The sequence below is a fragment of the Microtus pennsylvanicus genome, chromosome 11 (assembly GCF_037038515.1).
Source record: "Microtus pennsylvanicus isolate mMicPen1 chromosome 11, mMicPen1.hap1, whole genome shotgun sequence".
NCBI lineage: Eukaryota > Metazoa > Chordata > Mammalia > Rodentia > Cricetidae > Microtus > Microtus pennsylvanicus.
In genome coordinates, this window is record NC_134589.1 from 12,302,055 (window position 1) to 12,322,645 (window position 20,591).

The 20,591-nt window shown below is 48.5% G+C and overlaps 1 protein-coding gene across 5 annotated transcripts in view; it reads right to left on the reverse strand.

The window, feature by feature from the left end:
• Positions 1–20,591, reverse strand: part of Arsg (arylsulfatase G) — a 131,666-nt gene that overhangs the window by 4,992 nt on the left and 106,083 nt on the right. For all 5 annotated transcript variants that reach the window (XM_075990261.1, XM_075990259.1, XM_075990262.1 and 2 more), the window contains 2 exons: positions 8,055–8,175; positions 1,035–1,125 (listed from right to left, as the gene is read on the reverse strand). In XM_075990261.1, the coding sequence (XP_075846376.1) occupies positions 1,035–1,125; positions 8,055–8,175 (212 nt within the window). The remainder of the gene's footprint in view (positions 1–1,034; positions 1,126–8,054; positions 8,176–20,591) is intronic.

Here is a 20,591-nt window from a genome sequence, read left to right on the forward strand (position 1 = left end):
GGTGTATGCGTGGTGTGTGCGCGTGTGCATATGTGCATGCGTATGTGCGTGTGTGTGTGTATCTATGCCACAGCAAATATGTAGAGGTTAAAGAACAACCTACAGGATGGCTCTCTCCTTTCACCATGTGGATGCCTGGCGTCAAACTCACATCGGCAGGCTTGGAAGCAAGTACCTTGACCCACTGTGCTAGTAAGTGTTTGTTAATTTGGCACAAGCTAGAGTTTGGAAAAGAAAGTTCCCTCATTCGGAAAGAGAGAACCTCAACTGGAAAAAAATAAAAATAAAAAAATACCCCCATCGGATTGGCTTTTTGACAAATCGGGAGGGCATTTTCTTGATTGATGACTGACATAGGAGGGCCCAGCCCACCAGGGGTGGTGACACCACTGGGCAGGTGGTCCTAGGAGGTGTAAGAAAGCAAACCGAGCAAGGCACAGAGAAGAAGTCAATAAACAACATTTCTCCATGTCCTCTGCCTCGGTTCCTGCCTTGAGTTCCTATCCTGACTTCCCTCTGTGATGAACCAAATACCCTTTTCTCCCCAAGATGCTTTGGGTCACGGTTTTCATTACAGCAGTAGGAAGCCAGCTGGAACACCCACTAAGCCACCTCTCCAGCCCATGTGACATTTCTAACGTATACCTGCAAGACAGTCATTGAGTGAACCAAGGAGTAGGGAGGCTTCTGTCGGTCTGCTACGTACACTTTTAAACTCTGGAACAGTTCATTGCCAAGGAATAATGTTTTTAAGGGTCTCTGAGCTCCTGTTTCATCAGCAGCCAAAGCGGCATTTAAAGCCTAATTGGCAGCAAACCGTTCTCTGTGTGAAAAAGAGGGAGAGAGAAGAGGCCAGAGCCCTGAGCCTGCTGCAGGAAGGCCTCGTCTCCTTTTTGATGGTTCCAGAATGCCCTCATGTCCCTCAGGTTCAGTCGGCAGAGTCAGAGGTGCACGCTGGAAGCTCCTCAAAAAAGAGAGCCATACCCCCTCTCACAGGGAACCCCCAAAGTGTACACATGGGAGGTTCCACTTACCGGTAATGAAGAAGGCCTTGTGATGATCCAGGCGAACGGTCTGCAGGGCGCCGTACTCTCCAGCCGCCCCACTGTTGGGGTGGAACAGCACCTGAGAAAGAGAGGGTAGGTTGGGTCTAAGAACGCCACGCGAGGCCACCAAGACCGCACCACAGGAAAACGTGTCTGACGCGCAAGCCTGACAACCTGAGCTCGATCCCAGGTACCCATATACAAAGATCTCACCTCAGCAAAGTGCAAGGGCAGAATCGACTCTCCAAAGTTGTCCTCTGACCGCCACAGCCAGATGGAGCATGAATAATAAAAACCCAGAGACAGATATAGGGGTTCAAGCTGAAGATCAGAGAAGCAGACCAGTAAGCCACTAGAGAGACCTTTTACCTCTACCAATGCTCAGACCGCAGGGATGATCCTCAGACAGCCTAGACTGCAGCGATTCCACCAAACCTCAGACTCCACACACCAGTGAGTTACAGTCTCTTCTCCTTTATATTCCTCTCCCCGCCAAACCACATCACTCCTATCTCCGTTTCTCTAGTGCTGGGATTAAAGGCGTGAACCACTACCACCTGGATCTGATTCCTAGCGTAGCCCAGGGTAGCCTTGAACTCAGAGATCCGACTGCCTCAGTCTCCCTGGGATTAAAAGTGTGGCCTACACTCCCTGGCCTCTAGAGGCTTAGCTTCACACTCTGATCTCCAGGCAGGCTTTATTTATTAAAATACAAATAAAATATCACTCAGCCAGATGTGGTACATGTGCTCCCCCCCCCCCAGCACATTCTACGTACATACCTATCTACACTAGAAAGAAAATCGTGCTAGGTGCCATGGTCCCTACCCATACCTCTAAAATACTTACTGTCAAGCACAAGCCTGTGGCTGATGGGGGCCAGCTCCTGGGAGCCACCACGAAACTGTCATTTCACTAGGGGCTTAGGGGGGATGGTCTACAACTCTGAGAAGCCAAAAGATCTCACTGGGTTACATTCATGGGCCCAATGCTGGCTCTGTAATCCACAAGGTTTGCGTGTCGGGGACCGGTGCTTTCTAACTTTACAAATTAAAAATTCCAACACAGCCACAGCAATGTTTTAAATACGGGTCAGGGCCCTTTTCTAGAAAGGGACTTCTTATAGCTGCTTGAGTCATACACCCAGGAGTCCCAGGTGCAGAAAGCAGCCTGCAAACAAGATGGCTGACAGATATCCTGGGGCTGGTGATGGAGCTCTGGCTCCTTCATCCCCGGATCACCTCTCGAGGTCTCTTCAGCAAGAATGGCATGAGAAGTGTGAGATTTCTCCAGCACCAAGCATAGCTTTGCCTCTGGACTTTTTATCACAGTGCCGGGGATCGAACCCAGACCCCACACAGAAGCCAGGCACACACTCTACCTCTGAGTTACGGCTCCAGCCCAAGCCTAGCCTGAACACAGACACCTATGACTCAGTCCCACTCTGCTGCTGAGGAAATCTTTCCTGATTCAGTCAGACATGGAAGAATTACCCTCAAGAGCGGAAACACCTAATTCAGAGGTCCCGGGGGAAGGACTTGGTAGGAAATAAAAGGCCAGCATCCTTGGTAGGTTGGTGGGTTTGGGCTGGAGGCATGAGACTGCCCTGGTATGAATCATGTCCGTATATATTGCTGGGAAGGAACTTACATGAATCAAAGTTTCCGTGGGGCTTGGGGAAAAAATAATGAGAAACATCTGTTTGAGAGGGAAACACTGCCCCCACCCCACCCGCAGTTTCAGTACCCTGAGAGGATGCTGCCCTGGGCAAGGCTCTCCCACACCTGCTGCTTCCCTGCCCCTCCCCATCAAACCTACGAACACCCCCAGCAGGCTTCCTCCAAAGAAGAAAGGAAGTCATCACTGAAAACCTCACTTCTTCCATCCCCAGAGAGCCACGCCCGTCACAACCAAACACGGCTTTGCTTCCTTGAGAAGGGCTTGGAGGTGGGGACCACAGATGGACACAGGACCTGGACCATCTAGAGTCTTCCATCTGTGATATGTTCAGACCCCCCAGAAGACACAGTCAAGGTCGGTCTCTTCAAACCGTGGTATCATTTGGGGCTCAATAACAGCACCTCCCGAAGGAGAGGCTGCCACATTCGAAAGGTGTAAATGGCCCTAGCGGAAACTTCCAGAACCCGAGAAACAAAACTGGGCTGGCTTGTTCTTAGAGATAGGGGTGGGTTTCGAGACACTCACATAAGCCACCTGCTTGGAGCAGACCGTTGGCAGCATTATTGTTTACATAAACATGGAGAGAAGGCTGTAAGTTTACACGCAATCATGGCTACATATACTTCCTCTCCAGACGTCTGGGCCACAGTTCAGAGCCGAGTGACTTTATCTTCCGCAATCCTGCACAGATTTCCCGGTTCCATTTCTTTCCTGTGTTCTGGTCTGCTTTGCTACAGTTTTGTTGTTTTGTCAAGCACGGGAGTGTCACCCTGCACCCTGTATTATCTCCTGAGGGGTTGTCCTGCACCAAATCAGGCTGGGGCGTATACAGCTTCAAGCCTCCAAAAGCAGGGGTAGGGGAGAGGGGTGTCAGCCGTCTGCTTGCCACTCTCATGACATATGTCACCACTAGGGGCCTCTCTAAGAGAAGTGATGGCTGGTCATGTTTCTGTAATGTATGGCTTCTGTTGTGCCAAACTGTTCATAGCCCACAGCTGGCCCGTATTGCAGTGGACCATGCAAATGCAGAGGTGTTGAGGAAACTTTCCCTTCGATGACAATATTTGGACCTGATCATGAAAGACATGACTTGATCACTCATGATGTCACCACCCCCAGCTTCCATCTTGGAGTCAGGAGAATAGAAAGTGTGTCACTAGGTTCTGGAATGGGTACCCCTCCCCTCTCAGGCTCTCAGTCCTCTCTGCTATAGATATGAATAATTTACATTGGTATGGATCTTGGTTCACTGATAATTTTGTTATATGTCTATTTCTGCTCTTGGTTAAGGTATTGTGTTTGTGTAGCTCATTAAAAAATTTAATGTATAATTAAGAAATATAGGTAAATAGAGAGTCATCTATAATAGTCAAGCTTGTAGTCATGTTAGTTAGATTTTCTAGATGTACAAAGATGTATTTCAGATGGATAGGCGTTTTTTAAACCTTTCAAAGGCTACACAATATGGCATTTAAAATGTTTAAGAACTTAGAACTTTTCATGACAGTGAGATATATCTGCTCCTGGCAGCACCAATTACTTCAAGAGGAAGATGGGCATTGAAGAGGCTCCTTATGGAGTTGGTGAGCCATTTGGGCAAGAAACTGCTCTTGCCTGGACTGTTTGATAGTATGATGTGTAAACTGGACATGCAGGACCTGCAGAGAAATGATGGCTGAACTTGCCTAAAGGTGAAACGGTCCTTCAGGGTTCCTGCTTCATGAAAGAGTCTGCCAGACATTCTGCAGGACACAGAAGAAAGTGGTCGACAAACTGCCAATATATGTGGACCTATCTTTGAAATTTCCTGCTTCATGGAAAAGTCTGCTGGATACTGTGGGCCTGTAGGTTAAAGATGGATGACCCAACAGTACAGAAGAACTTTGGGTGACTATCCAGGCAGCAAGATGTCTCTGTCAGTTCTAGAATTTTGGAAGTTGCTTACAATGCACTTTCTATTTACTTAGGTAATATTGTATCCTTCTGGAGTCTTTGATGGAGTTGAAGAATTGGTAGTTAAAGTTTTTCCTTAGTTATGATAAAAGATAAAGTAGATATACATATCGTAACTATAATTCTTAACTTGATACCTGTTTTGTTATATGTAATTTTACTATGTTAAAGTTAAAACCTTCCTTTTTTATTTAAACAGAAAAGGGGAGGTGATGTGGGATTTCCCCTATGTATGCTCTGAATATCATTGGTTAATAAAGAAACTGGCTTGGCCTGATAGGGTAGAACTTAGGTAGGTGGGGAAAACTAAACTGAATGTTGGGAGAAAGGAGGTAGAGTCAGAGAGAAGCCACATAGCCCTGCCAGACACAGACGCCGGAACTTTATCTGGTAAGCAATACAGCCTCATGGCAATATACAGTTTACTAGAAATGGGTTAAATTAAGATGTAAGAGTTAGCAGCAAATAAGAAGCTAAAGCTAATAGGCCAAGCAGTGATTTATAAAGCAATGGGTATAAAGCTAGCAGCCACTGTTTTCTTTAAGACTCTCATCCCACGGCCCTGGGAGATGAATGAGGATGTTTCTGGGCTGTTTCTCTCTTCAGATCTGGGCTACCCTTGCAATACAGAGAAGGCAACTGCTGAGAGGCATCTGAGTCATGTTTTGAGCTGACTGTCTAGGAAGTTCTTTGGGCTTCTAGAAACTGGAATGATTTCTAAGCCAACCCATATCAGAATCCTTTTAAGTGGAGGACAGATCTGTGGGTGGATACAAATTGCATTTATGAAGAGGTCCAAGGGGCTGGACAGATGGCTCAGGGGTTAAGAACAATTCCTGCTCTTGCAGAGGACCGGGGTTTGGTTCCCAGTAACCATACTGAGGCTCAAAACTGTCTATAACTCCACCTGGCAGGGGATTTGGTACCTTCTTTTGATGACTGTGGGCACTATATATGTGTAGTGCACACACATAAACTCAGGCACACACAATGCACATATAATATTTTTAGAGGTACATACATATTATGTATAGGCATGGATAGATGCATGGATGAATTGGTGGGTGTGTGGGTGGATGGATGGATGGATGATGAATGATGGATGGATGGATGGATGGGTGGATGGATGATGATGGATGGATGGATGGATGGATGGATGGATGGGTGGATGGATGGGTGGATGGATGGGTGGGTAGGTGGGTGGATGGATGGGTAGATGATGGGTAGGTAGGTGGGTGGATGGATGGATGGATGATTAAGGATGGGATGGATGGATGGATGAATGGGTGGATGGGTGGATGGATGGGTGGATGGATGGATGGATGGATGGGTGGATGGATGGGTGGATGGATGGATGATGGATGGATGGATGGATGATGGATGGGTGGATGGGTGGATGATGAATGATGGATGGGTAGGTAGGTGGGTGGGTGGATGGATGATGAAGGATGGGATGGATGGATGGGTAGGTGGGTGGGTGGATGGATGGATGATGAATGATGGACGGGTAGGTGGGTGAGTGGGTATATAAAAAATTGTTGTTTGGATCTGCTGACCCTCCTCTAAAACTATTACAAACTCAAGACAATTTAGTCTCTTCATTTCAACAGTTTAGGCTGACTAGGAAAAAAAAAACCAAACCCAAATTCATGGCCATCAATTATCCCTGTTCTTAAATTCCAAAGTGGTCTTTTCTAGAGTATCTACAACACATGCTGAAAGAAACCAGAGCTCTGGGAGGCTGGGCACAGCACCCACGTGAAGATGCCACCAGAAGCTCCCCGTAGGCAGTAGGCTGACCACCACTTGCTAGACTGCAGGTGTGTGGAGGAAACAAACCCCCACTTAGCTATGTTACCAAGGCAATGTGGGTCCCTGATGGTGTCAAGACTTGTACCTGTTTACCTGTTTCTCCCACTTGGCTCCTGGACCTAACCCAGTGAGTAAGCACAGATCTTATGCTTAAGGACAGCAAGGCTCTGCTTGGGAACAGAAGTAAGCACAAGACAGAGCTAGTGTCCATGGGAGGCCTGACAATGTCAAGAAGATCATTATTCTATTAGTAGCCATGACGATAAACACTGAGGGGCACCCCTCCACAGAAGTCTTGGCTATTGTAGCTAGGGGTCATACATCACTTCCAACTTAAGGCAGAAAATGTCTTCCTATGTCAGGCTGCTCCTGAAGAGGGCCAGGCCCAGAGAACCTACAGCTCTACGGAGAGAGATGTTGGAGAGTGACCCAAAACTCCTCAGAGGACTGCTCGGGTCTGATCTGCCAAGCCCTGAGAACTTCATCAGTACGTGCAGAAATGCAGAGGTCCACTCAAGGCCCGGCTTTGACTGACGTGGGAAGGTGCCTCAGTGCCCACGAGAACATCTGAACCACTCCCATGTGACCCCGTCAAAGACATAAATAGACCCTTTGAAGCACGGGTCTCCACCTGGTTTGCTAGGTGCTCACTGGACTTTACTCAGGGGTCTCCAAGATCCTCCAGCCCCTGCACCCCCCGCCACTTCCTCTTCCTTTTAGCAAATGGAAAACTCATAGAAGTGGCAGGAAAAGTCCATCAGGACGGACACTTCCTGGCTGCTATTTGGTGCTTGGGAGCACTCTAAGGAGGAGACAATAAGGAAGGGATCCTGGACCACAGAAGCCCAGCAAGTACCACTGAGTCATGGCCAGGGGCTGCCAATTCAAGAATAGGCAGCTATTTTTGGCATATACCTGCAATCCCAGAACTCAAGAGGCTGAGGTAGACGGGTTGCAAGTTCCAGGTCAGCCTGTTGCAAGAGGGTCTTTCAAAAGTAAGCAAGTAAACAACAATAGAATAACAGGATGAGAAGAGTGTGCTGAGCCCTCCCAGAGCAGGGAGAATGCTGGGAACATAGTGACCTTGCTGACTTTCATTCATTCATTCATCCGTTCATTCATTTGTTCGCTCATCCACTTTGCATGCATTGGCTGCCGGCTGGGTATGGATGCTGTTAGGTACATAAAAACTGTAATCTGAACCCAACAGATGGGTCCTTTGCCCCCAGAGAGCTTCCCTTCTAGCTGAGCCTACAACTGCGCAGGCATCTTGTCCAACAAAGATGTGCTGAGTGCCCAAGTTACGTCAGAAAATTAAATGCACGCAGAAAAAGGATACTAAACTTTAGACACACATAACTCTACCCTAAGCCAAAATGTTAAGTAGAAATTTCAATTGGCAAACTGAATTACTGGAAGCGGTTCATCTCTAAATTCTTCACTGGGAGTTTTTACAGAGAGTCTGCGCCAGCCATTGGCATGCACCTTCTGAGGGGCCCTTTGCATCAAGGTAGCGGGTGTGAGATGTGAGACACAGCCCAGACACAAGCCTCCTCCACTTACCCTGTGCCCCACCTGCGACCTGCCAAAGAGCACCTCGGAGGCATCAAGCCCGTCGAAGTTCCGGTTGGGAGGCAAGCTGGCTCCTGCCAGGGCTATTGCCGTGGGGAAGATGTCTAGTATGCTGCAGAAAGAACAAGATACGGTTTGTCTCAACTCCTCCAACTGTCCCTGGCTCTCCTGTGATCAAACCCCACCCTTAGCAGCACTGAGCAGAAGCAGAAAGCCCACGTTGTCTGTCTCCCTTTGGGATTCTACCTGGATTCCTGCTACAAGAGGCAGGGGGTGGTCAGATTTTATATAGGCTCAGATTCAGCTAACCTAGCTAACATCCAATTCTGCAACTTCCTATTCTGTGAAATGTATGTTTTGATAACAAGAGCTTCCTCCCAGGGTGGATGCGTGGGTAAAACAGGGAAGAGATACAGATGGAGCCTGGCACTTGCTGGCTATTTGTCTTACAATGACTAACAGGGTCACACCTTTGAACCCAAGGACGAAGAGTTGGCTGCTGCCTTATCAGGAGTAGTGTGTGGCAGGTGGCAGGTGTCTACAGGAAAACACTCTCTTCATTTTTTTTTTTTTGGTTTTTCGAGACAGGGTTTCTCTGTAGCTTTGGTGCCTGTCCCAGAACTAGCTCTTGTAGACCAGGCTGGCCTCGAACTCCCAGAGATCTGCCTGCCTCTGCCTCCCTAGTGCTGGGATTAAAGGCGTGCGCCACCACCGCCCGGCTTTGCTTCGCTTTTTGTTGCCTGAGTCTCTCTTTCTCAGGAATAGCTAATCTTTAGCTGAAGCATGTCACATTTTAGTTATGACATATAAAATACTCCACTTCCAAGACTTGGCTTTAACTCTTTTTTTTTTTTGTCCATTACAAAACATTGGGGAAAAGTTAGAACATACAGACATAGAAAGAGAAAATAATACATAACTAGTTCATTGAGTAACTACTGTTAATTTTTTTTAAGAATTCAAATTCTGGGAACTGAAGAGATGGCTCAGCAGTTAAGAGCACTGGCTGTCCTTCCAGAGGACCTAGGTTCAATTCCCAGCATCCGCATGGCAGCTCACAACCGACTCTAACTCCACTTCCGGGAGATCTGATGCTCTCATCAGGCATACATACAGGCAAACCACCAATGCACATGAAATATAGATAATAGATAGATAGATAGATAGATAGATAGATAGATAGATAGATAGATGACAGATGATAGATAGATGACAGATAGATAGATTAATTGATAGATGATTGATTGATTGATTGATAGATGATAGAGAGATGATAGATGATAGATGATAGATAGATAGATAGATGATAGATAGATGATAGATGATAGATAGATAGATGATAGATAGATGACAGATAGATTAATTGATAGATGATAGATAATAGAGAGATAGATAGATGATAGAGAGATGATAGATAGATGACAGATAGATAGATTAATTGATAGATTGATTGATAGATGATAGAGAGATGATAGATAGATAGATAGATAGATAGATAGATAGATAGATAGATAGATGATAGAAGAATTCAAATTCTGTGTGTGCAGTATATGCATGTGTGTGCTTGTCCACGTGTACATGTGTGGAGGTCAGAGGTTAACATCAGACATCTTCCTCTGTCACTCCGCATCTTGTTTTCTGAGACAGGGTCTCTCGATACTTCAGCTTGGCTGGCCAATGAGTCCCCAGGATCCTTTATCCTCTAGCAAGGGTTTCCGAATATACCTTGGTGTCCAGCTTGACCACAGGTGCTGGGATCCAAACTCAGGCCTTGCCTGCAAGGACTTTACCCACTGAGCCATCTCTCTGGCCCCACCCGCTATTAACACTTTGGGTGGGTCTTGTTAATGGGATTTTATTCCTTTCTGTTTTGTTTGTTTGTTTGTCAAGACTGTGTTTCACACACCCGGATCAGCCTTGAAGTCCTGATCCTCTCGCCTCCACTTTCTGAGGGCTAAGATTATGGACTTGTGTCGTGTGATTTTTTTTTTTTAAGTCACATGGAATTCCTATGCCTATCTCCCAAAAGCTACTGTATTCATGTCACGAGATGGGAGCAGGTCATCGGGAAGAGTTGCCCTTTCCACAGAGCAGTTTAAGAGCCAAAGGACCTGAGAGACAGTGGGACTTGCCATAGCCAGGGGTTTGGGCCATGGGTTAGACTCTCCCAGAAAAGATGTCCCATCCTGAGGCTGGGACAGCATCAGAATTCAGGATCACGGGTGGGAAAGCTCTCAGGGCCATGTCTTCCCAATTTATCCACTCTAAGTTCTAGGGAGTGGCTCTCTGCCTCCCACAGAGGCTACAGAAAGGACCTGCCACGTGTGTAACGTCTCCAATTGGCCCAGCTCCTTCCCCTCTCCAGGGTTCTGCCTATGACCTGCGGCAGAATTTCTCGTTGACTGTGGGACAAAGTGTTTCTGTTTGCCCGCAGCTTTCACAGTTCACGAGGCTGGTGGCTTATCTCTTGAGATAGGCACTCCCGGAGCTGGCATCCCTCACTGGTGTGCAGTCAAGGCACACAGAGTCAGCACTCAGCAGGGTACAGAACAGTCTGGAAACCTGTCCAGAGTCCGCGGTCCCTGCCACAAGCCAGGAAGCAAAGAGATCTATCGACAGCGTGGTCTGAAAAGGCTGTTTGTTAGAACTCATGCTCGCTCTCTCTCTCAACTGTACCCCTAAGAGAGAACAGTATCAAACCCATAAGCAAGAAAAACAGGATCTACACTCTACAATGGATCGTTTTAATTTGCGTGCCTACGAGCACATGTACGGAGATGTCTACACACCTGTATGCACACAAAGCTGGTAAAAGGTGTTGGCTGCCCTCCTCTGTCACTCTCTATTCCTTTGAGGCAGCGTCTCTCCCTGAACCCAGGGCTGGTGTGTTTTCTGCAAGTCTGGAAGTAAGTCAGCAAACCCTAGTGATTCTCCTCATTCTCTGTCTCACCCCACCCACCGTGGAGTTGGGGTTACAGGCATTCGTGGGGTATCCAGCTTGTTATGTGGGTGCTGGCTTCGAAAGCCCAGTCTTCTTGATTGTTTAACAAACACTCTTGACCAATACGCCACCTCTTGACCAACACACACACACACATACACACACACCGTATTAGATTTTGTGAAATGGTCTGGGGAGATAGCTCAGCCACAAAAGTGTTTGCCTTGCAAGTACAAAGACGCGTGTTTGATTCCCAGAATGCATGTTTACAGAAATCTGGGCAGCAGAGTCCTCCCAGCACTGGGGAGGTGGAGATGGGTGGATCCCCAGATCTCATGGGCCAGTCAGCCTAGTTTAATTGATGAGTTTTAGGCCAGTGCTTGAGGAACAACAGGAGTCCTCTGGCCTCCATACACAAGAGCATACACACACACACACACACACTCAGACACACATACACTCACGAACACATTCACATACACACACTCACATACTCACTCACACAAATTTGAAGTGGACTGTAGGCTTTCTTTGTTCATCATAAGAGACATCAGCATCACAGACAGGCCCAACCAGGGAAACAGACCTGGCACTGAACTTTCAGAATGAATTACATACTTTCTCTCCTCCGTCTTTTTCTTCCTCTGCATCGTGAGGTTTGGCATCCTACCTACACAGCACTAAACTAAAGCTAAGGCTCAGGGAATCCCAGTGTGACAGTCTGGCATGTCCTTCAGAGGTTTCTAGTCTCCCCAGAACTCCAAGAGAACTCTCACCCACAAAAGAAACTTCTTCAACAGGTCTGGCGACTCCCACTGCTCAAGGTAGCTCAGTCCAGCACGGGCATGCCGGGCTGTCAGAAAGCCATTCCTCAAAGGATGGCAGAAGCCCAGCCCCTGAGGTTAGCCCTGGGACAGGGAAGCGCTTCCTGGAACACACCGACCCAACGCTGGGCTTTCCTGCACGTGAACCTGGAGGGCAGATCTGTCCTACCGAGGCTCCTTGTGACCCTCCAGACCTCAGTCTTAACCCAAGAAACAGGTCCTGAAAGTCTTTGAAACCTTGAAGAGATAAAACAAACACAAAAGAAAACCCCAAACCTGCTGCCTGTCCAGCATGTTTCTTCTGATGCTCAGCTTTTTCTCAGCTGGGTGGGCATTTTTGCTTTCACAGGTTTCTTCTTCTAATTAAAAAAGAGGGGCTGGGAAGAGGGCTCAGCTCTTGCAGGGGATCTGAGTTCGGCTCCCGGCACCCACATCATACAGCCCACAACTCCCTGGAACTCCATCCTCTGTGAACACGCGCACTCACAAGCGTGTGCATGTGTGCACACGCATACACACACACACACATACACACACACACACACACCACACACACACACACACCACACACACACACACACACACACACACACACACACACACACACAGAGTTTTTTGGTTTTGTTCTTTTGTTTTTCAAGACAGGATTTCTCTGTGTAGCCCTGGCTGTACTGAAACTTGCTCTGTAGACCAGGCTGGCCTCGAACTCACAGAGATCTGCCTACCTCTGCCTCCCGAGTATTGGGATTAAAGTCGTGTGCCAAAACTGCTGGGTCGCATAGGCAGAATTTTTTTTTAAAACATTTATTTATTTATTATGGATACAATATTCTGTCTGTGTGTATGCCTGCAGGCCAGAAGAGGGCACCAGATCTCATTACAGATGGTTGTGAACCACCATGTGGTTGCTGGGAATTGAACTCAGGACCTTTGGAAGAGCAGGCAGTGCTCTTAACCTCTGAGCCATCTCTCCAGCCCCATAGGCAGAATTTTTAAATGTCAGAAATAAAAAGAAAGAAATTACATTTTATAGCTATTGACATAAAGAAAAATATATCAAATATATAATAAACCATTTTATTCCACTTTAAAGTATTTTTCTCTTCCTTTCTTCTTTGTTTTACATGTGTGTGAGAGAGGGGAGTATTGGTGTATGTACATTTATGTGCAGATGCACACTCAGCACATACGCCAGGACACAGAACAGGATGTTTTGTGTCCTGATCTATCACTCTCTACGCAGACCCTAGAGACAGGGCCTCTCACGGAATCCGGAGGGAGGCTGGTAGCCGACAAGCCTCAATGATCCTACTGTCCCCATCCCCCAGAGCGCCGGGGTTAGAGGCATGCATTCAGCTATTCCAGGATTTTTATGTGGGTTCTGGGGATTCAAACTCGGGTCCTGTGCTGTACCAGCTTTCCTACCCAGTAACAAATCTCCCAGCCCCAAGGATTTTTTTCTCTTGTCTAAAGACAAGACTGCCATGTGTCCAAGGCTGACCTCTAGAGTGCTGGGATCACAGGCACATGCTACCACACCCTGTGTATGCAGTGTTGGGGATCAGGCCCTGGGCTTCAAGCGTGCTAGGCAATCACTCTACCATCTGAGCTGCATGCCTGGACCCCTCGTGTAAATATTTTATGGGTTCTGGCACTGTGCTTCATGGGCCTGATGTCTAAGTGGGTTTCTGCCCCCCAATGCACCACCTCCAGAGACCCTCTGATAGTAAGAGAAGAAGGCAGGGCTCACTCATGAAAGGAGAGGCTTGAGACAGAGGGATCTTCCCAGTGAGTGAAAGGTTGGCCAGGCAGCAGGCAGGGGGATACCATCTGCATCTTCCATCCTTACGAAACTATTTTCTTTTTTCATGTTTCTCTGAAGTTTGTTCATAGGGGATGTATGTGTTTCTGTATACTGTTTTTTTTTAAAGATAAGATCTCGCTATGTGATCCAGGTTGCTTGGATTCCTAAATTCAAGCAATTGTTCTCCTATCTCACTCCTCCCAAGGAGCTGGGATCTTAGACTTGTGTTATCCCATCCAACCGGTTGGTGCTCTTATCCAAGCGAGGAGTCACGGGAGTAGAGACTGGGTGGTGATGGTGAGGGTGCAGAAGGGTTCTGCCTGCTGGGTCCCAAGATATACCAGCAGGGAGAAAGCTAAAGGGTCAGATGAAGGGGGAGGCTTCCTTCTGGTAGAACAGCCCTGGGATCCAAGGTTGGGTGGGCAGGAATGAAGATGTCACAATGGCCAGGGAAAGGATAGGAAGGAAGGTTTCCTAGAAGCTAAGGGTAATGAACTGGGGAAATCTGACCCAAAGATGGAAAGAGAGAAGTGGAGTATTGGGGAAGGGCAAAGCATACTTGGACCAGGATCAAGGAGTGACTCTCATCGTCTCTCCCCCGGGAGGGAAAGAGGTAGGAATGGAAAGGTGCCAGGAATAGAAGAGATGAGAACGGAACCACCTCCAGTGGAGGAATGAACTATCCCTAGAACACAGAAACAGGTTCTTTTTTAGCATTTCATTCTAATTTTCTTCCGGTATTGGTATTCCCTCTCATTATCCCGAAAAGGCTAGGTATCCACCCCTTCCTGGTCTTAGTCACACTGCAGAGGCTTCAGGGGCTAGCCTGTGTTCACATTTGACTGGCAGCCCACCCCAGTACCTCTGCACCTCCCCCCCCCTTGAGTCTCTTCTACAGGCAAGCATAGCCCTAAAAGCACCTACCTCAGAGAAAGAGGGTCCTAGAGCATCAGAGGATATTAGACAACAAATGACAAATGTCTCTTATGGACAGCATCTCTGGAGGCAGGTAAGAGACCTTGACCCTTCCCCCTAAACACTCACCACTGCCAGACCCAGGAGAGAGCAGATGGCCTTGAAAGGGGATGCGTGGCTGGGTACCACCTAGGATGTATCATATAGACCACAGGATAAGACGTGGACAAGGACTTAAGAGCTTCTGCATCTGGACCCAATTCTATGCCTACAGACAAGACAGAATCTGCTGACCTTCATCCCTTCCATAGAACCACTGTCTTACTAGTATCAGCAGGGCTCCCTAGGGTAGCTTGGGGCTTCTCTGCAGTTCCAGCTGTTTTTCCAATGAGATTGCTGCAAGATCTTCTTATCAGTTCAGCCAACTCCTGCTCTTGACAGGTGTGGTCCTCCTCCCAGAACAGGGATGGAGACTCCCATCTCTGGCACAGAGCCAGGTGTGGGCATCCAGAACAGGGATGGAGACTCCCATCTCAGGCACAGAGCCAGGTGTGGGTCTCCTTCCAGAACAGGGATGGAGATTCCCATCTCAGGCACAGAGCCAGGTGTGGGTCTCCATCCAGAACAGGGATGGAGATTCCCATCTCAGGCACAGAGTCAGGTGTGGGTCTCCTTCCAGAACAGGGATGGAGATTCCCATCTCAGGCACAGAGCCAGGTGTGGGTCTCCATCCAGAACAGGGATGGAGACTCCCATCTCAGGCACAGAGCCAGGTGTGGGCATCCAGAACAGGGATGGAGACTCCCATCTCAGGCACAGAGCCAGGTGTGGGTCTCCTTCCAGAACAGGGATGGAGATTCCCATCTCAGGCACAGAGCCAGGTGTGGGTCTCCTTCCAGAACAGGGATGGAGACTCCCATCTCAGGCACAGAGCCAGGTGTGGGTCTCCTTCCAGAACAGGGATGGAGATTCCCATCTCAGGCACAGAGCCAGGTGTGGGTCTCCTTCCAGAACAGGGATGGAGACTCCCATCTCAGGCACAGAGCCAGGTGTGGGCATCCAGAACAGGGATGGAGATGCCCATCTCAGGCACAGAGCCAGGTGTGGGCATCCAGAACAGGGATGGAGACTCCCATCTCTGGCACAGAGTCAGGTGTGGGTCTCCATCCAGAACAGGGATGGAGACTCCCATCTCAGGCACAGAGCCAGGTGTGGGTCTCCTTCCAGAACAGGGATGGAGATTCCCATCTCAGGCACAGAGCCAGATGTGGGTCTCCATCCAGAACAGGGATGGAGACTCCCATCTCAGGCAGAGCCAGGTGTGGGCATCCAGAACAGGGATGGAGATTCCCATCTCAGGCACAGAGCCAGGTGTGGGTCTCCATCCAGAACAGGGATGGAGACTCCCATCTCAGGCACAGAGCCAGGTGTGGGCATCCAGAACAGGGATGGAGATTCCCATCTCAGGCACAGAGCCAGGTGTGGGCATCCAGAACAGGGATGGAGATTCCCATCTCAGGCACAGAGTCAGGTGTGGGCATCCAGAACAGGGATGGAGATTCCCATCTCAGGCACAGAGCCAGGTGTGGGCATCCAGAACAGGGATGGAGATTCCCATCTCAGGCACAGAGCCAGGTGTGGGCATCCAGAACAGGGATGGAGATTCCCATCTCAGGCACAGAGCCAGGTGTGGGCATCCAGAACAGGGATGGAGACTCCCATCTCAGGCACAGAGCCAGGTGTGGGTCTCCATCCAGAACAAGAATGGAGATTCCCATCTCAGGCACAGAGCCAGGTGTGGGCATCCAGAACAGGGATGGAGACTCCCATCTCAGGCACAGAGTCAGGTGTGGGTCTCCATCCAGAACAAGAATGGAGATTCCCATCTCAGGCACAGAGCCAGGTGTGGGTCTCCATCCAGAACAGGGATGGAGATTCCCATCTCAGGCACAGAGCCAGGTGTGGGCATCCAGAACAGGGATGGAGATTCCCATCTCAGGCACAGAGCCAGGTGTGGGCATCCAGAACAGGGATGGAGACTCCCATCTCAGGCACAGAGCCAGGTGTGGGTCTCCATCCAGAACAGGGATGGAGACTCCCATCTCAGGCACAGAGCCAGGTGTGGGCATCCAGAACAGGGATGGAGACTCCCATCTCTGGCACAGAGTCAGGTGTGGTCCTCCTTCCAGAACAAGAATGGAGATGCCCATCTCGGGCAGAGAGCAGAACCTTCCTCACCTTCTTTCAAAAATCTAAGAGAAATTTTACTCAAGCTGTGGTTCTCAACTAGTGTTTTGTTGTTGTTGTTGTTTTGTTTTTTGGGTTTTTTTTTGTCCTTCCAGGGGACATGAGGCACTGCCTGGGGAAACCTTGGTTGTCATAAACAGTTGCCAGGAAAAAGCCAGGCATTGTGCTAAACATCCCACAATGCATAGGACAGACCCCCCCCCACACACACACACAGCAAAGAATTACCTGGCTCAAAATACACAATGTTAAGTTTGGAAAACCCTTCACTAGAATTGTAGGGTAAAAGTATCACAACTTTTCTACTTGCCTCCAAAGCCATTCTTCTGAAGGAAAGTTGACTCCTCAAAATCAAGACCTTCCAAGCTGACCTGCTCATGACTACTTCCCTAGTCTCCAGGGCAACGCTTCACCAACCAGCAATAAAATATTTGTTTAATAATGGGTTGTCGGGCTGGAGAGATGGCTCAGCGGTTAAGAGCACTGACTGTTCTTTCCGGGGGTCCTGAGTTTAATTCCCAGCAACAACAAGGTTACTCACCACCACCTGTAATGAGGTCTGGCACCCTCTTCTGGCCTGCAGGCATACATGCAGACAGAACACTGTATACACAATAAATAAATATAAAAAAATAATAATGGGTTGTCTTCATTTGGTAATCACGTCTTCAGGCTTTGAGGGGCAGTCGTGTGCAAGCTCTTTCTAAAATATCATTATACCACTGGGGCACACATCCAAATATTAACACTGGGTGCCTCTAAAAGATAGCCAATGAGGTTCCTGCTAAATGCCCCCAGCCCATTCTTTTTTTTTTCTTTTATGTATATGAATGCTCTGTCTGCATGTACAACTTTATGCCAGAAGAGGGCATCAGATCCTGTTAGAGATGGTTGTGAGTTACCATGTGGTTGCTGGTAATTGACCTCAGGTTCTCTGGAAGAGCAGCCAGTGCTCTTAACCACTGAGCGATCTCTCAGCCCATCCCCAGCACATTCTTTTTCAATTAAATTTTTTATTATGTCTGTTTGTTTATTGTATTATGTGGGGGGCACACCAGCGCTACAGTGTGCATGGAGAGGTCAGAGGGCAACTTACAGGAGTCAGCTCTCTCCTACCGCCTGTGGGAACGGGGATGGAACTCAGTTCACCAGGCTTAGCAGCAAGCACCTTTGTAAGCTGAGCCCCCTCGGCGCTTCCTGCACATATCTCCCTGGAAACTGTCTTTAAAACTTTTCTGTATTCATGACAGCGTGTAGGTCAACTTGACCACTTTAAGATGCCACCATTTCGTGGGCTGTTTGAATAGAAGCTGAAAGAACCCTGGCCACAGAGAAGTGACCCCTACTGTAGAAGGTCTTGCTCCTCAAAGGATAAAGTGCTAAATCTAGGTAACAAGCTTGGACTCCCATGAAAAGAAACGGGAGCACTCCGTTCGAGAACATGGATCAAAATCATGTTCCCTTTGGGTCTGGCCTGAGGGGGCCACAGGAAAAAGGCAAAAAGAAGCCCCACCCAGTCACCTGCATGATTGACATGGGAGAAGAACAGGAGAGAGAAACCCCGACTGCCATCAGACTAACTTCACACCAAAAATACCCTGAGAGGCTCCTCTTGTTTTCTTCTGATAAAATACTGGAGGCCCCCAGAAAAGTGCTATCTATGCCAAGAAGTCTCTTTAGTCTCCAAACTACAGCCCAGTCACTGTCCCCTGACTGTCAATGAGACGGTAGTTCATAGCGGTGCAGGAGCTGGTGGCAGGTACACACACCGTGCTCAGATGAAAACACAGCACTGGAAAACCAAGGCCTGCAGAGTCGATGGAGCTAATGGTGCATGTGTAGCCCAGCACTTGCCCCCAGCCCTTGAAAAGCAACCCGGACCTGCCCAAGTCACATCTACAAAAGCAGCCCTCCTGGCCTTCTTCCAGCCAGCCTGGCATCACAGATTCCAAGCTGCGTGGTTGTTATCACACCTGCTGGCTCCCTCGAACTGCACACTGCGCCCTCCTGATAGCACAGGGATGACCCGCAACCCTTGAGGCACCGGAGGCCTGGCAGGGGTGATGCCTACTGGCCTATTTCTGTGGCTGTCAGAACTGCCACCCCTCCTGTCCCTGGCTGCGGTTTTAGCCCTTTCTCCCCGCTGGATCTGGAGATGTCAGAGGGTGCGGGTGATGCTTGCTTTCCCCCAGTTGGCACTATTCTCCTGCCAGAACCTATCAGGTTGGTGCCAAAGAACCCCTTAGCCAGGCAAACGGTACCACTCAGAACACATAAGCACATCTGTGGTGACTGCTGTGTTGGTGAATCCAAGGCAGAACCAGACAGGAATGATCCAGCTGGATCAGTAAGAAGTCGGGCTTGGGAGATGGTGCGGTTGGTAAAGTGCTGGCCACCAAGGTGTGAAGACCTGAGTTCGATTCCCAGCAGCCATGTAAAAAGTTGGGTATAGCAGCCTGCACTCGTAATCTCAGTGATGGGTAGGCGAAGACAGAAGCATCCCTGGGGCTTGCTGGCTAGGTAACCTAACCAAATCATTGAACCTTCAGATTATAGTGAGACCCTGTCTCAAAGAGAAAGGGGAGGAGCTAGAGAAAGGGCTCAGTGGTTAAGAGCACTCACTGCTCTTACGAATGACCTGCACTCGGGTCCCAGCCCCCACATGATGGCTCACAACTGCCTGTAACTCCAGTTCTAGGAGATCAGCTCTGATGTCATCTTCTGGCCTCCACAGCACTGTACGTACATGGAAAACATGAAAGGCACGAAGGCAGGCAGAGCCCTCTCACACATGCAAATCTTGAAAATTAAAGAAAATCACAGAACAAAACACAAGCTGGATGGCTTCAGAAAAATGACTCCAGTGACTAACTTCTGACCTCTCTATACACATGCATGTACAGACATACACCAAATATATAAATAAACACTTTTCTAATGACTATGTAAGGGATCCCAGCAATAAGTCAGGGTTCCTTAGATTCCATGGCAATGTTCCCAGAGATCCTTCACAGCAAGATTTTCTGCCAAGAAACCACCCTTATCCATTTGCCTTAATACAAGGGAGAGATGTCACATACCCGGTGGAGAGATGTACACACGCTGGAGAGATGTACACACAGGGAGAGATGTACACACAGTAGAGAGATGTACACACAGGGGAGAGATGTACACACGGTGGAGAGATGTACACATGGTGGAGAGATGTACACACGGTGGAGAGATGTACACACGGTGGAGAGATGTACACACAGGGGAAGGATATACACACAGGGGAGAGATGTACACACAGGGGAGAGATGTACACACAGGGGAGAGATGTACACATGGTGGAGAGATGTACACACAGTGGAGAGATGTACACACGGTGGAGAGATGTACACACGGTGGAGAGATGTACACATGGTGGAGAGATGTACACACAGGGGAGAGATGTACACACAGTGGAGAGATGTACACACAGGGGAGAGATGTACACACAGGGGAGAGATGTACACACAGGGAGAGATGTACACATGGTGGAGAGATGTACACATGGTGGAGAGATGTACACACGGTGGAGAGATGTACACACAGGGAGAGATGTACACACAGGGAGAGATGTACACACGGTGGAGAGATGTACACACAGTGGAGAGATGTACACACAGGGGAGAGATGTACACACGGTGGAGAAATGTACACATGGTGGAAAGATGTACACACAGGGGAGAGATGTACACACAGGGAGAGATGTACACATGGTGGAGAGATGTACACATGGTGGAGAGATGTACACATGGTGGAGAGATGTACAC